The following is a 15,368-nucleotide window of genomic DNA, read 5'->3' as shown; positions in this document are numbered from 1 at the left end:
TTGACATCAGAATCAGATACAATACACCACAGTTTAATTAACATATTCTCTAGTCTAAACAATGCCTTCAGTTCACTAGGCTGTGTTTATGCAGCGTCACAGCAAGAATCACATGATACCAGTGCAAACATTGACAAGCCCAGATGATACAGTGACTATTTTGTCCAGTGTTACCACTTCTTCCTCTTCCCTTGCAAACAAAAGATCAGTCAGAATATCAGAGTTCAGAATTTTGTACTTTCCACAAAGAATACCGATAACTCGTTCAACATAAATTCTCAGATTAGCTAGTTTGCGTGTTGACTATCTCATAAGCTGTAAGCTGACTCTTCCCTCTTGTAAAGGCAGGGATTTTCACTTGTGCACCTCTCATAGCCACTAGTTCATTAATGTCAAATCCCCTGTCGGCCAAAATCACATCATTTTGTACAATATTGTCTAGATACCCACTATTTGCAGTGATGTGCTTGTCACTTGAAAGCCCACCCCACCCTTTAGAAATAAAAGAATTATGGCCTTGAGGTGTAATTGATATTAGGTATTTAATTGTATTGTTGTGCTTGTAGTTTGACCAGGTGAGTGCACTAGCATCAACACTGGAGGGTCTCTCAATGAATATATTTCAAAACAGTCAATAATGGACACTACTCTGCATCTTGAACACACACGGCCAGTACATGTACTGTGCAACTGACCTTGCCACGGAACGATCCAAGGGGGGCAATCTCAGTCATCTCAAAGAGGGAAATCCAAACGCAATCCGCTTTGTTCGATTTTACGGGCTTGGACGATAGAGAAAAATAAGAAAAGCAAAAGCTGGAGTCCAGTCTGGACGAAACTGCTATCAAGAACGCAGAATTAATTTCTTCTGAGTTTTTTTTTAGCCGTAAGCGCCATGTTTAACTGCTGTTCACAATGCGGCCGCAGTGAAACCAACAAAGGGTCCTCACTCTGGAAGAGTTTCCTGCTCCGATAAACATGGTGCTTACGGCTAAAAAAAACCTCAGAAAAAGCAATTCTGCGTTCTTGATAGCAGTTTCGTCCAGACTGGACTCCAGCTTTTGCTTTTCTTATTTTTCTCTATCGTCCAAGCCCGTAAAATCGAACAAAGCGGATTGCGTTTGGATTTCCCTCTTTGAGATGACTGAGATTGCCCCCCTTGGATCGTTCCGTGCCAAGGCCAGTTACACGGTACTGGCCGTGTGTGTTCAAGATGACTACTCTGTTCCATGGATAGGGAAGGAATTGTGGCGGTAGACTTGTCTTTATACTTCGCCTGTCTGTCCAGAAAACAAGTGGCTGCAGTCTGTGGTACATGATATGCACAGTCTCGTGAAAAACTTTGCTGGCAGTTGTTCTTGACACAGAAAAGATGTATGCCAGGTGTTGCAGAGGTGTGTTAAGGCGTATATATGCATGAATGAGAGCTTGAAACTGTGTCAGTGCTCTGCGCGAGTGTGTTGGCAAATGCCATGCAAGAAAATCAAATAATGTAACAAGTGTGAAGAAATTAGAAATCCCAGAAAAATATCGTACAGTATCGTCATTGTCCCTCAAAGAATCAAGTGTCATTTTTTTTCTTGGCAAGTTCGTCTTTAAGTTCCCGAGTTTCTAGCACCAGCCTGTTTAGTTCATCCCGTTGCTGCTTTTCTTCATCTTTAGAAATCCAGGCAAAATTGTCATAGGTTTCAGTCTGGCAGTAAGTACCGCCACAGTCACCTCTCTCGGGAAGAGGAGCAGCCAGTTCTGCTGTATCCGAAGTACCTTCACTTTCGCCATCAACAGCATCCTCTGCTAAATTAGGGTGAGAAGGAGTTGACTCACTCCCCACAAGCTTCTTCCTCTCCTTGAGTCTCTGGTACTGTCCTTGTTGGGCTGTCAGGCTGTGTCCCTGCACCATACCCAAGTTTCAAAGTAGGTGTTTACTTCTCACAGATGGTTGCCCTGCAGAAAAAATCAAAGGCAAATGTATTGTAAATTATGGATTGGGCCCAAAAAAAAAATAGGTGTGGTTACGGTAACATAGCCAAAAAAAATAGGGTAGGTAGGTAGGCAATCACTTTTTTTTTTTTTTACTTTTTTTTCTAATGTGTACAAATTAAACCTACTTGACAGGGAAATAAGTGTGCGACACGGGCGCTTTCGCTTTCATTGCGTTTTTTGCACTGTTTTTTTTTTTTTTTTTTTTGACAAATGTAATAAAAAGTTATAGGATCGGCCCCTAAAAATAGGGTAGGTCGGGTTACCGTAACCACACCTATTTTTTTTTTAGGCCTTGGGAGTTATTTTAAAAATAAGTCACCCAAACAAAATGAATGAGTAAATCTAGACACAGATCTACCCTTTAAAACTGAACTATAAAGTTGTATCAACAATGACCATTTAGTGTTCAAATAAATTCTGATTATCAAATCCAAGTATTTCACACCTTCTCACAAGTCATGGTTTTGGGCAACCATGATAAGTTGTTATACTGAGAGTAAGTGTAAGACTGACTCACTCAGTCATAGACTGCACTCGGTGCAGGACTGACCGACTGTCTGCACACTACCATCACAACACAGCTTGCATAAAACACAGACTAACCAAGGCAGGTGAACAAAAGCATGAGTACTTACCATTGACAAAATGATCAGAGCACACGTATCTCCTAGCTGTTGATTCAAAGTTGAAATTCTTCAGCTGAAGCTGTGCCAACCATTCTCGCCCGCGTCGTGCAGTCAAATCCCTTGTCTCTTTGCCCTTTCCGTTGACAACAAATGGAACAGAAAAGAATCTTCTGTCCCTATCTCTATCTTGTCTGTTATGGCAATGTTTAACACTACAACTAGAGACCATGTCGATAAATGCGGAAGATTCAGAGTGCAGATTTCGCGTGTTGCCTTCTCGCGAGTTCCGCCGGAATGCCAGAGGCAAGGCCGGACAACTCTGCACACGACTGTGTGACGTCATCGCGTCAGAGCTCATACCAAGTTGTGTTGTGTTGTGTAACCTACAGATAAAAAAAAGTGTAATCATGCAGTAAGAGAAATGGAAAGAGAAAGTTTTTGTTGAGACAGAACAGAAAACTTAGGACGGAAAACTTTTTTTCAACAACTTCAAGGGAGAGAATGCAAACACTAAACACTCCCGGTTATGACCTTGACCTTTTGTTTGTTTTTGCATTCAGTTCTTTTCGTACGGCAATTTCAGCTTGTAAAATAAACAAATTTACGAACATTTTCTGATAAATAATGTTTGGAGATACCTTGTATTGAATTATAGTATATACACAAAGAAAAAAAATGAAGCTTAGAAGTCAATTCTTGATTCCCCTAAATAATGAAAACTGCTTTCCCTAAACAATTCATTGTTTACGTAAATAATTCATTGTTTACGTAAATAATGATTTATTTAGCAACATTGCTGATTCTTTATAAACAATGTAATATAAGTCTAAATAATATATTGTTTACGTAAATAAATCATTATTTACGTAAACAATGAATTATTTACGTAAACAATGAATTGTTTAGGTAAATAATGAATTGTTTACGTAAACAAAAAAATATTTAGAATTGTTTTACATTGTTTATAAACAATTACTTATTTAGCACATGAGCTTCTAAATAATGATTATTTAGCTAAAACTGGTGAAAAAAACATGAAAAAGTATCCAAATAATTATTTGACAAACGGAATGCCATAGGTTTGTGGGTGACGGGCCCCTCGTGGGTTTGAATCTGGGCTGAGCTGCTTCAAGGTTCACTCTATGTGCAGACTCACACTCTGTATCCATGTCACACCTGAATCTCCCAGGGATGGGACAATAAAGTTATGAAAATGATAAAAATGTGAGTGGTGCTTTTAGTTAAGATACAAAAGGAATATTTGTACAGGGGTATTCCACTATATGGTGGTCCACTGTATTGTAAATTCGGCTATATCGCGAAGACATCTTGGACCCCCAAAAAACAGTCTGCAGTCTGCAGTCCTGGTTTTGCTTTGTGAAGAAGCACGTTTTCTCTCATGGACTTGTACAGCACTCCTCAAACCAATTTTCCAATTTTATCTCCAAATATGCTGTACAATATCTTGCCCTTGTTTGAACTGTGAACTGCTTATAATGTAAGAGCTTTGAGGTGACAGGTGACTGACTGTGTATTTTGTGCCAGGTGTTCATGAACGACAAGAAGGTGGGCAACGAACTGAGCAGCTCTCACAGAAAGGCTGTCATCCCCTGCAGGAACAACAAGTCAGTATTTCTCTCTTTCTCTCCATGTCTCTTTGTCTCTAGGTCTTTTGCTCTCTCTGTCTCTAGGTCTGTCTGTCTATTTCTCTCTTTGTGTTTAGGTCTGTCTGTCTGTCCGTCTGTCTGTCTCTCTCTTTCTCTCTGGGTCTCTCTGTCTGTCTGTCCGTCTGTCTCTTTTTCTCTCTATCTCTTGGTCTGTCTGTCCGTCTGTCTCTTTGTCTCTATGTCTGTAGGTCTCTCTGTCTCTTTCTCTCTGTCTGCAGGTCTGTCTGTCTGTCTCTCTGTCTTTCTCTCTCTGTCTCTTTCTCTCTCTGTCAGCAGGTCTGTCTGTCTCTTTGTCTCTCTGTCTCTTTCTCTCTCTGTCAGCAGGTCTGTCTGTCTGTCTCTCTGTCTTTCTCTCTCTGTCTCTTTCTCTCTCTGTCAGCAGGTCTGTCTGTCTCTTTGTCTCTCTGTCTCTTTCTCTCTCTGTCAGCAGGTCTGTCGGTCACTTTGTCTCTCTGTCTCTTTCTCTCTCTGTCAGCAGGTCTGTCTGTCTCTTTGTCTCTCTGTCTCTTTCTCTCTCTGTCAGCAGGTCTGTCGGTCACTTTGTCTCTCTGTCTCTTTCTCTCTCTGTCAGCAGGTCTGTCTGTCTCTTTGTCTCTCTGTCTCTTTCTCTCTCTGTCAGCAGGTCTGTCGGTCTCTTAATTGTCTCTCTGTCTCTTTCTCTCTCTGTCTCTTTCTCTCTCTGTCAGCAGGTCTGTCGGTCTCTTTGTCTCTCTGTCTCTTTGTCTCTCTGTCTCTTTCTCTCTCTGTCAGCAGGTCTGTCTGTCTCTTTGTCTCTCTGTCTCTTTCTCTCTCTGTCAGCAGGTCTGTCGGTCTCTTTGTCTCTCTGTCTCTTTCTCTCTCTGTCAGCAGGTCTGTCGGTCTCTTTGTCTCTCTGTCTCTTTGTCTCTCTGTCTCTTTCTCTCTCTGTCAGCAGGTCTGTCTGTCTCTTTGTCTCTCTGTCTCTTTCTCTCTCTGTCAGCAGGTCTGTCGGTCTCTTTGTCTCTCTGTCTCTTTCTTTTTAGGTCTGTCTGTCTCTATGTCGGTAGGTCTGTCTGCACAATTTCATCTTGGGGTGTTGAAAAGAGGTCTTCACTGTACCACTTTTAGGTGACAAGTATGAAACATGGCTCCTAGAGAGACTGTAACTCTGTGTTCCGACAGACCAAGTGTACCATGATAACACTGTGTTTCAGGTTGTACCGGCTCAACCTGGTGGCCCTCAGCTCAGACCCCGACTACCAGGACTCACCCAAGTCAAACCAGCTCACCATCTACACCGGGGAGGGGCCCGTGACCCACGACCTCACCCTGGATGATAACCAGGACAACGACCTTGACCTTCCCCTCAAGGTGACGGGAGTAACGGACTCTGGCGTCCACCTGGACTGGTCGGGTTACTTCGAGAACCAGGAGGTGGCCTTCTACAAGATCCAGTGGAGCAGTGTGGCCCAACCAGCTGTAAGTGATTTATTTATTTGCCCCTTAAAGCACATACAAAGATGCCGTTACAGACTGTCCTTGTGTGATATTTACAGACTGTCCTTGTGTGATATTTACAGACTGTCATTGTGTGATATTTTCCTCTGCCTTCTAGCAACGAGAGGTGCGGCTGTCGCCCAAAGACATCTGCTGTGTCATCAACAAGTGCCTTCCCGGGACGACTCACTTTGTGCGTCTCGTGGCCTACAGCGAGGACGGAAAGATCCTGGAGAAATCCAAACAGCTGACGGTTCAAACCTCCGCCCCGCCTGATTCCCCTGTGCTCTCCGTCAGGTAGTGATGTCAACAGTCGTGTGTTTCACGCTCTGGTGAAGACACTGTCATTTTCACGAGTCAAGTATTAATTGCTGATGTGTTGCTCTTCTTTCTCTTTGTCCAATTCATCAACTTGGTCTTTTTGTATGTTTTAAGTTCAGTGAGTGGAGTTTTGAGTGGAGCTGGTTAAAATGGGTCTGTGGGTGGCCCAGGCTCAGTAAAAGTTGAACACTATATCCACAGTTCTGTGGCAATCAGTGTTAAGATCTCCTCCCTTTTAAGACTTTGCCTTTTCAGATGTTCTGTTCATATCCTCTGTAAATTGGACTCCATTTAAAGACTTCCTCCTTTTTAAGACTTGAATTTCTCAGATTCTGAAAAGGGGGGTACCACTGTATATCCTGAAGGCACACTTTGGGATACAGTGGTACCTATCTTGTAAGACCTAAAATCCGAGGAATGTAGGTCTGAAAAGAGAAGGAGCCCCAAGAGGGAATTAAGTAACTTGTGTGACACTATGAAGTGTTTGTTTGTGTTCTTGACGTTTACACCCAGATCCTTTCACCAAACTGTTTCACGCTTTCACAGAGCGTGCAACTTCCGCTACATCGCCATCCAGTGGGAGAAGCCGACGACGTACGGCGACGCTCTCATCACCGGCTACAAGGTCTACGTCAACGGCATCGTGGAGGCCGTCCTCAGCGCAGACTCTCTCAGCTACACCTTCACGCAGGGCAAGTGGTGCCAGGAATACTCATTCCAAGTCCAGGTAACTCACTCACCTCCACACTCATTGGGTTGGGGGGGGGGGGGGGTGCTATACATGCATACAGACAGTATGTATCAAATGGTTGACTCAGGGCAAGAGGAGCCAGGAGTACTCCTTCCAAGTCCAGGTAACTTTTATATTTTCAGACTCATTGGGCTTTGGAGGGAGAGGGGGGAGGGGTTGAGGTGGCAGATGTTTCTCCTAACAGTGATCTCTTATAAGCTTTCAGGAGACAGATTTTGTTATTGATACATTGATTGATTCCTTTGACTGGTCGATGGATGGATTGACTGATGAGTTGGTCGGATGATTGGTTGGTTGATTGATTTGTGTCTTTATTTTTAATTGTTTTGTGTTTCAGGCCCTGACAGCAGGTGACAGCCTGAACAGCAAGCCGTCGGAGCAGTTAGTGCTCACCTGGCCAGGTAGTGTGGCCCCCCAGGTACGTCGCATCCCCTCCGCCAGCAGCTCTGCTCTCCGCGTCGCCTGGACCACACCCCACCTCACTGACGGCGTCAAGGTCAAACACTTCAAGGTCAGTCACCTCGCATGCCGCTGAGTGTGCGGAGATTCAATAGATCTGGGGAATAATGCGCATGTTGGCATTGAGTTGTTTGAGTTTCTTTTTAATACAAAAATGTTTTTATTTCGGATGTCTGCAATTTCGAAGGAGAAGTTGTGAGTATGCTTCTCTTGTACGTGTGTTCGTCTGTGTTGTTGTACGTGTCTGCATGTCAGTATGTGTGCAACATTTCATTTGTTTGTTCTGCAAGCCACATTGTCTTCATAACATCCAGCCTGTGTACATGCAGGTTTTATGATACTTTGACACAAAAAGGATGGCCTTGTATTGCATGTTGTCTATACCTACAAGCCGATATAACTACAACACAAAAATGATAGGGTTGTGTTGTGTTCTCTGTACACACACAAGTCTATGTTACTATGACACGGAGATGATGACCTTGAGTTGCGTGTTGTAGCTGTGCTATGTTACTATGACACAAAAATGATGACCTTCTGTTGCGTGTTGTGTAGCTGTGCTGTGTCGAGGACACGGAGAAGCTGGTTCAGTGCATGGGGCCCATCCACCTCAACATCTGTGTTGTGATATGAACATGATGACCCTGTGTTGCGTGTTGTGTAGCTGTGCTGTGTGGAGGAGGACACGGAGAAGCTGGTTCAGAGTGTGGGGCCCATCCACCCCGACACCTGTGAGGCCGAGTTCAAACACCTCAAGAAAGGCAACTACATGGTCTACCTCGAGACACACGTATGTACCCACACTATCGTCACAACACCTTTTTTTCTCTTCATTTTTCATTTTCATTACTTTATTGTCTCAACGCTGGGAAACTAGGGTCGCTTCCTCCCATTGGAAAGCTAGCAGCAACAGAGTCGCGCTACCCAGGTGTATGCGTGTTTAGTGTTAATCAGCCACCTGCACTTATGGCAGAATGACCGAGGTCTTTTACGTGCCAAAGTGGTGACACAGGGGTGGAACATGGATACTGTCTCTGAGTCTGCACATAAAGCTGACCCGTGTCCGTCCCGCCCGGGATTTGAACCTTAGACCCTCGGTTCACAAGTCCAGTGCTCTTTCAACTGAGCTACCCGGGCCTTTCTGTGCTTGTGATGCTTGACGTCCTCGAGGCTGCAAATGTATTGACCTGCACTTCACCCCAATGCCTTCCGTGGTGTCCAGTGAGGTCCACTGATTAAGGTCCAGCAACGCGTGCCATAAAGTATTGTTTTGTTAATGCAAACTCTGGCCATACTTAAACTTTTTTGGTTATCTTTTGGTTCTGTAGTATGTAAATAACATCCTTTCGGCTCTCAGGGTGTCCTGTGGATTTGGTTTGTATTGGAACCATTGGATTTTGTGGGAAAAACAATGGGTTCTAACAGAGACGAAGGATTTGTGAACACCTATATAACTTTCTCAAGACGACGAGAAGGATTGTATAGGGGTCTCCTGATCAGGATGTGATGCACACATTAGGTTGTAACACTGGGCAGAGTGACTGGCACTGTTCAAAATGATATTAAAGGAAAACAACACCATGGTCTCTCTTCTCTACTTTTTCACATTTGTTCGAATCGATCCTGCGTTAGCTGTTAGAGCGAGTGAAATACTGATTGGTTTGCGGATTTTTCACGTTCGTTTGAATTGATCCTGTGTTAGCTGATTGAGCGAGTGAAATACTGACTGGTTGACTTACTGTTTGTTTGATTTGTTTACCTACGGTTGCAGCTGTATGGCACGGGCGAGATCGTGCGGTCGGACCCGATCCGCATGATGCCCTCGGTGTCCCCGGACCCTCCCCAGATCAGTGTGACGGTGGTGGGACTGGAGGAGAGACGGCAGCTGGAGAAACTCACCTGTGACCTAGCCAACAAGCGCGACAGGTGGGGAAAACTAGTCTGTAGTATTCCCACACATGCACATGCATTTACATGCACACATATGTATTAAATAACATATTCTTACTCCGAATCACATTAGCATTGAGTCACCTGAGATGCTTATCACTGAAAAACGCTTACCCGGCTAAAAATTTTAAAGGGAAGCAACCCCAACACCAAAACGAAAGTGAAAGTAGCTTTGGTAATGGGCCAGCACACTGGGAGTTACCTCCCATACGGGTGTGTGCCACGTCACTTCCTCTAGGAACACGTGCCTATTCTCATACGTCTTTTTCACCTCGGAGAGGACGGTTCACTTTTTGACGCTCTGTGGCTGACCTTGTGTGTTTGAGTGACACCCGCCGGCCACGTTACCCAGCTTTTCTGCTCGCCTTGCCTACAGTTTGGTGAGCTCGTTCCCGTTTGTTGTTGGTTGTTTGTGCTGTTTTCGTTACTGTACGTTGTCCGTTTTTTGCGGACTTGTGTGTCAGTGACTTGCGTGTTTCGCCATTTTGTTGTGTGAGTTAGTTAGCTAGCTCGTATGACTTTGCTCGTAGCTCTGCGTGCCCCTTTCTGTGTTGGGCAAGTGCAGCTATAGTATTTTGTTGACGCGAAAGTGTGTGTGTTTACTGTGTTTTCAGTCGTTTAGACTTACGTTTCAGTAAATTTTTTCGCGTTGCCACGTGTTGTTGACTGGCGTGTCAGTGACTTGCGTGTTTCGCCATTTTGTTGTGTGAGTTAGTTTTCTAGCTCGTGTGACTTTGTTTGTAGCTCTACGTGCCTCTGTTTTTGTGGGGCAAGTTTAGCTATTGTATTTTGTCAACGCGAAAGAGTGTGTGTTTACTGTGTTTTCAGTCGTTTAGACTTACGTGTCAGTAAATTTTTTCGCGTTGCCACGTGTTGTTGACTTGTGTGTCAGTTACTTGCGTGTTTCGCCATTTTGTTGTGTGAGTTAGTTTACTAGCTCGTGTGACTTTGTTTGTAGCTCTACGTGCCTCTGTTTTTGTTAGGCAAGTGTAGCTATCGTAATTTGTTGACGCGAAAGTGTGTGTTTTTACTGAGTTTTCAGTCGTTTAGACTTACGTTCAGTAAAATGTTTTCGTGTTGTTTACATGGATTTGACAGCATGTCTGATTCAGACAAGCGCTGTGGCAAGTCGGACCCCAAGGGGAAATTTAAGCCTTAGGCTTCTTCTTAAGCAGTTTTACTTGTACAGACCAAGAACGTAGCACTTTGTTGTCTGTACCTATTTCGGCGCCTTGCGCTGTTACTACTTCTGCTATCTTTTGCGGCGCCTAGCGCTACTGTTACGTCTGCTCCGGTTCTCTACTACGGAGACTTCGGCCCCGTTGTTAGCACCTGTGCAGGGTGCGTTGGTTCCTTTCTGTTTTAGACACTGGTTCCAGAAATCCGCAGCTTGGTGCAGGCAGAGTTCCAGCGTTCCGTCGCCAGTTGTTTGGCGTTTCCGGCATCTGGCAGTGACGTCCGGGCGTTGGCTTCCGTGTCTTTGCCTTCCATTTCCGGTGTGGAGCAGCGTCCTCCCTCTTCAGCTGCGGCTGGTAAGCAGAGCTGGTCCGATAGCCCTCGTGAGGCGCCTGGACGTTCTCTCTCGGGAGACAGCTCTTTCGCTTCGGGTCACGACCGATACCATGCTGATCTTTCATTTCCGGCGATAACCTACGAGGCCCCGGATTTGATCGAACAGCGGCGGCAGTCGGTTTCGGCTGCCGCATTTCCGGCACTTGCCGGAAGTGATGATCCGTCCGCTCCGGCACGCTACGGCGGTCGCGGCAGGATGGAGTATTCACTGACTTCCGGTCCTTCCGGATCGCGAAGTCAACCAGTGCAGCCTTCGTTTCCGCATTGCGCGGTTCCGTCGGCTACACTACCGGCACTCGCCGGAAGTGATGATCCGTCCACGCAGGCACGCTACGGCGGCTGCGGCAGGATGGAGTATTCACTGACTTCCGGTCCTTCCGGATCACGAAGTCAACCAGTGCAGCCTTCACTTCCGCATTGCGCGGTTTCCGACGGCTACACTTCCGGTTTCGGCCGGACACGCTGCTTCCTCTTCTGGTGCTTCCTTCCGGATACCAGTGGGTGGATTCCAGCGTACGCCTTCCGGCCTGTTAGTGCCTAGGCTTGAGCAGGCATCACTCCACTCTGATGGGGGAGTGACGTCAGCTCATCCAGCTCCGGTTTTTCCGGATAGTCGTCCTGCCTACCCTTTACCTTCACAAGGTTCTGGGCTGCAGGATGATGTTCGTGCACAGGCATTTCCGGTTTCCGGTTTGCCAGGGCATGCTTCTGCTTCCGGAACTGGTGTTTTTGGTTTCAGTGCAGCCTTCGCTTCCGCATTGCGCGGTTCTGTCGGCTGCACTACCGGCACTCGCCAGAGGTGATGATCCGTCCACGCAGGCACGCTACGGCGGCTGCGGCAGTATGGAGTTTTCACTGACTTCCGGTCCTTCCGGATCACGAAGTCAACCTTCAATTCCGCATTGCGCGGTTTCGTCGACTACACTTCCGGTTTCGGCCGGACACGCTGCTTCCTCTTCTGGTGCTTCCTTCCGGATTTCAGAGGGTGGATTCCAGCGTACGCCTTCCGGCCATTTAGTGCCTAGGCTTGAGCAGGCATCACTCCACTCGGATGGGGGAGTGACGTCAGCTCATCCAGCTCCGGTTTTTACGGATGGTCGTCCTGCCTACCCTTACCTTCACAAGGTTCTGGGTTGCAGGATAATGTTCGTGCACAGGCATTCCGGTTTCCGGTTTGCCAGGGCATGCTTCTGCTTCCGGAACTGGTGGTTTTGGTCATGGTTCCTTGTGTGACTATTCTGATGCTCCATCAGTGGTCAACGAGGATTCTCGGGGCGTGTTTCCGTCGAAGCTCAAGTCTGTTCTTGACATCGCGGCGGAAGTAGCGTCTCGTTTTTTTTCCCCGAAGGGGTGGTGGCTGCGGACTCTTCCGCTCCGTTCGTTCCTTCGGCCATGGCGGACTTCCGGCCGGCACAGGAAGATGTTTCTTTCTTCCGGTTCGCCGAGTCTCCGTCAGTGGCTTACCAACTTTCGCATTCGCTGGTTCGTCCAGCACATGCGGGGAGTGGTATTCGGCCAGTGCCTGTTCCGTTACTGCTTCCTTTTGGTCCAGTTCCGGAATCAGCTCAGCAGTGGGTGGCGTCGGCTTCTCAAGCCTCTTCCTTTGTGCCTACGGGCAATAGGAAGCTTAGCTTGCCCACTCAGAGCCAGAGCTGGCTGGCGTCTTTTGCACTCCCTAGGGCTACCCTTCCGGTTCCCCGGGAATTGCTGCCTCTTCTGGCTAAACCGATCAAGCATGATCTGGTTCTGCCGGTTTCTGAGGCTTCCCTCCTCTCTGCTGAGGAGGTTGGACGTCGGCAGATCGAACTGTCCTCCGTTGCGGAGACTCTTGTTCGGACTCTGTATCGGGCATTGATCGATTCACTGGTTCCTTTCACTCTCAGTGAAGAACAAAATGCGGACGATGTCTCTGCGCTTTTTACCGCCTTGGCCAAGGTCAATGAGGAACAATTGAGTCTTTCCTCTCTACAGTACACCCAAGCGGTCCTCTGTAGGAGGGATCTCTTCCTCTCGCAGTCCCAGTTCACGGAGCTGGCTTCTAGGGAGACCTTGAGAGTCTCCCCGGTCTCAGAGGAATCTCGCTTCTGTTCTCTGGCAATGGATGCCAGACAGAAGGAGATTCAGTCGAACAAGGACAGTCAGTTCCTCGACTTCACTCTGCAGGGGGTGAAACAGTCTAAGCCTTCTAAGCAAAAGCAGGCTCAGACATTGTCGAACCTCAAGCCAGCTCAGAAGCGGCAGGCTCTGCCGGTCGCTCGTGGCAGGAAGAAGAGTACGGCATCGGGGAGGGGGTGTGGCGGCTCTGGGAGTAAGCCACACCCCCAATGAAGCGCTCCCGATCTCACCCCCTCCCGCCTTCCACCTTGGTGATGGCGGGAGGCCCCTCCCGTGCGCTTTCTCGTTGGATGTCGGTAGTAGACAGCCAATGGATTGTGGGAGTGGTGAGATCGGGCTTCCGCCTGCTCTGGCGGGAGGAAAAGGCGCCTCTTACCCGAGTGCCACCGCGGTTCAAGCCCATCTTCTCGCAGGAAGCATGTTCCGTCTTGCAGTCGGAAATTGCCTCCCTGGAGCAGAAGGGCGCGGTGGAGAGAGTTCGGGTCCATAGCTCCCTGGGATTTAAGGGCGTCTTTTCGCCGTTCCCAAAGCGTCAGGAGGACGGCGTCCCGTGTTGGATTTATCTCTCCTCAACACTTTCTTGAGTGAGATAAAAGTCAAGATGGAGACGCCAGCCTCGGTCCGAGACTCTCTCCGCCCAGGAGACTGGGTGACCTCGATCGATCTCACGGACGCATACTTTCATTCTTACGCATCCGGCCGACCGGAAATGGCTTTGTTTCCGGTGGGGAGATCAAATCTACCAGTTTCGCGCACTCCCTTTCGGGCTGTCCCTCGCACCATGGATTTTCACCATGGTGGTGAGACAGGTCTGTGCACTGGTGAGGTCCTAGGGTATCCGCCTGCGGGCTTATCTGGACGACTGATTCATCATGAACCAGTCCCAGAGCGGCTGTTCGCAGGATACCCTGATGGTTCTTCGAGAATCCAACTTGTTGGGGTTCTCGATCAACCAGGGAAAGTCGGAGCTGACCCCGTCACAGACATTCACTTATCTGGGGATGTCTTTCGACACGGTCGCGTGGACTGTCCAGCCTTCTCAGAGAAGGGTGGACAAGCTCCAAGCTCAGATTTGCTCCACTTTGCCTCTCCTGATGGCTTCCATCCGTCTGGACTTGGTGGCTCGCTCGCATAGAGCGTCCACCTCGTCAGTTTATGCTTCCCACTGGAAGGCATGGACTGCCTGGTGTTCATCTACAGGGGTGAGTTCGGTGGCTCCGCGCTATATTCAGGTCGCCAACCGCCTCTCTTTCATGTCTTCGCAGGGCGCCTCAGGCTCCTCGTTGAGGGTCCGGCGCTTCGCTATCTCGGCGACTCTTAAGCAGATCGGTCGGTCTGTTCGAGTCGGGGGCGTTATAGCTGCAGTCATTAAAAGGGCTGCTCTTAAGGAAGCGAAAGCTCGTTTGCCCGCTCCCAAGTGGGACTTGTTTTTAATCCTGGAATTCCTACGTTCTACGGATTTTGAGCCTTTGAGCGAGGCCATTCTGTTCAATGTCACTCGCAAAGCGCTGGTTCTTCTTTTGTTGGCAACGGCCCGACGGGGTAGCAAGGTCCACGCCCTGTCGGGTCAGCCTGGAGATATCTCCTTTTAGTCGGACGGTTCCGCATCTTTGCGTTTCCGGCCCGATTTCCTGGCCAAGAATCAGTCTCCGGGGCAGGCCTCTCCGCTGGTTAGAGTCAAGGCTCTGATCAGCGCGTTGGCCCCGGATGACCTTGATTCGGTCAATTGCCCTGTGAGGGCTCTTCGTCTGTACTTAGCCCGGACTCAGCCGTTTCGGTCTAGTTCTCAGAAGTTGCTGTTTATCTCGCCCTTTTCTAGGCGCGAGTAAAATTTGTCGAAGGTATCGTTGGCCCGGTGGGTGTCCTCGCTCATTAAGCAAGCTTATGAGTGGAGTCACACAAAGAGGGGGGGGGGGTCATGCCCTCCTTGCCACTTGACTCGGCCCGAGCCCATGAAATGAGGGCGTGGGCATCCTCTCTGGCAGTACTGCGCTCCAGATGTCTAGAGGAGGTGCTGACAATTGCGTTTTGGCGTTCTGAAGATGTTTTCATAAACTTTTATCTTCGGGACGTCTCGGCTCTTCGACAGGATGGCTCCAGAGGCCTTCCAGCTCTCATAGCAGCAGGTCAGTTCCTGTCCAGAACTTGATGGTGAGTTTTGATTCATTTCTAGCCCACCGCCTTGTTGATGTTATCTGCTAATGTGATTCGGAGTAAGAATATGTTATTTAATGGAAAATTTCCTAGATAAATTTTCATTTAATTAATATACTTACCCGAATCACATACTGTATTCCCTCCCACCTGCCCCGCGTATGGTTTTAAGTTTTTTAAAGCCGTATGAGAATAGGCACGTGTTCCTAGAGGAAGTGACGTGGCACACACCCGTATGGGAGGTAACTCCCAGTGTGCTGGCCCATTACCAAAGCTACTTTCACTTTCGTTTTGGTGTTGGGGTTGCTTCCCTTT

General features: G+C 47.8%; 1 protein-coding gene across 3 annotated transcripts in view; it reads left to right on the top strand.

Annotated features, from left to right (window-relative positions):
* LOC138965301 (uncharacterized) overlaps positions 1–15,368 on the top strand; it is a 148,853-nt gene that overhangs the window by 121,577 nt on the left and 11,908 nt on the right. For all 3 annotated transcript variants that reach the window (XM_070337428.1, XM_070337427.1, XM_070337426.1), the window contains 7 exons: positions 4,155–4,234; positions 5,449–5,713; positions 5,850–6,028; positions 6,599–6,779; positions 7,141–7,314; positions 7,927–8,052; positions 9,034–9,188. In XM_070337428.1, coding sequence (XP_070193529.1) covers positions 4,155–4,234; positions 5,449–5,713; positions 5,850–6,028; positions 6,599–6,779; positions 7,141–7,314; positions 7,927–8,052; positions 9,034–9,188 — 1,160 coding nt within the window. The remainder of the gene's footprint in view (positions 1–4,154; positions 4,235–5,448; positions 5,714–5,849; positions 6,029–6,598; positions 6,780–7,140; positions 7,315–7,926; positions 8,053–9,033; positions 9,189–15,368) is intronic.

Source organism: Littorina saxatilis, linkage group LG4 (genome assembly GCF_037325665.1).
Source record: "Littorina saxatilis isolate snail1 linkage group LG4, US_GU_Lsax_2.0, whole genome shotgun sequence".
NCBI lineage: Eukaryota > Metazoa > Mollusca > Gastropoda > Littorinimorpha > Littorinidae > Littorina > Littorina saxatilis.
Note: the sequence above shows the minus strand (reverse complement) of the source record. Positions and strands in the feature narration are given on the sequence as shown.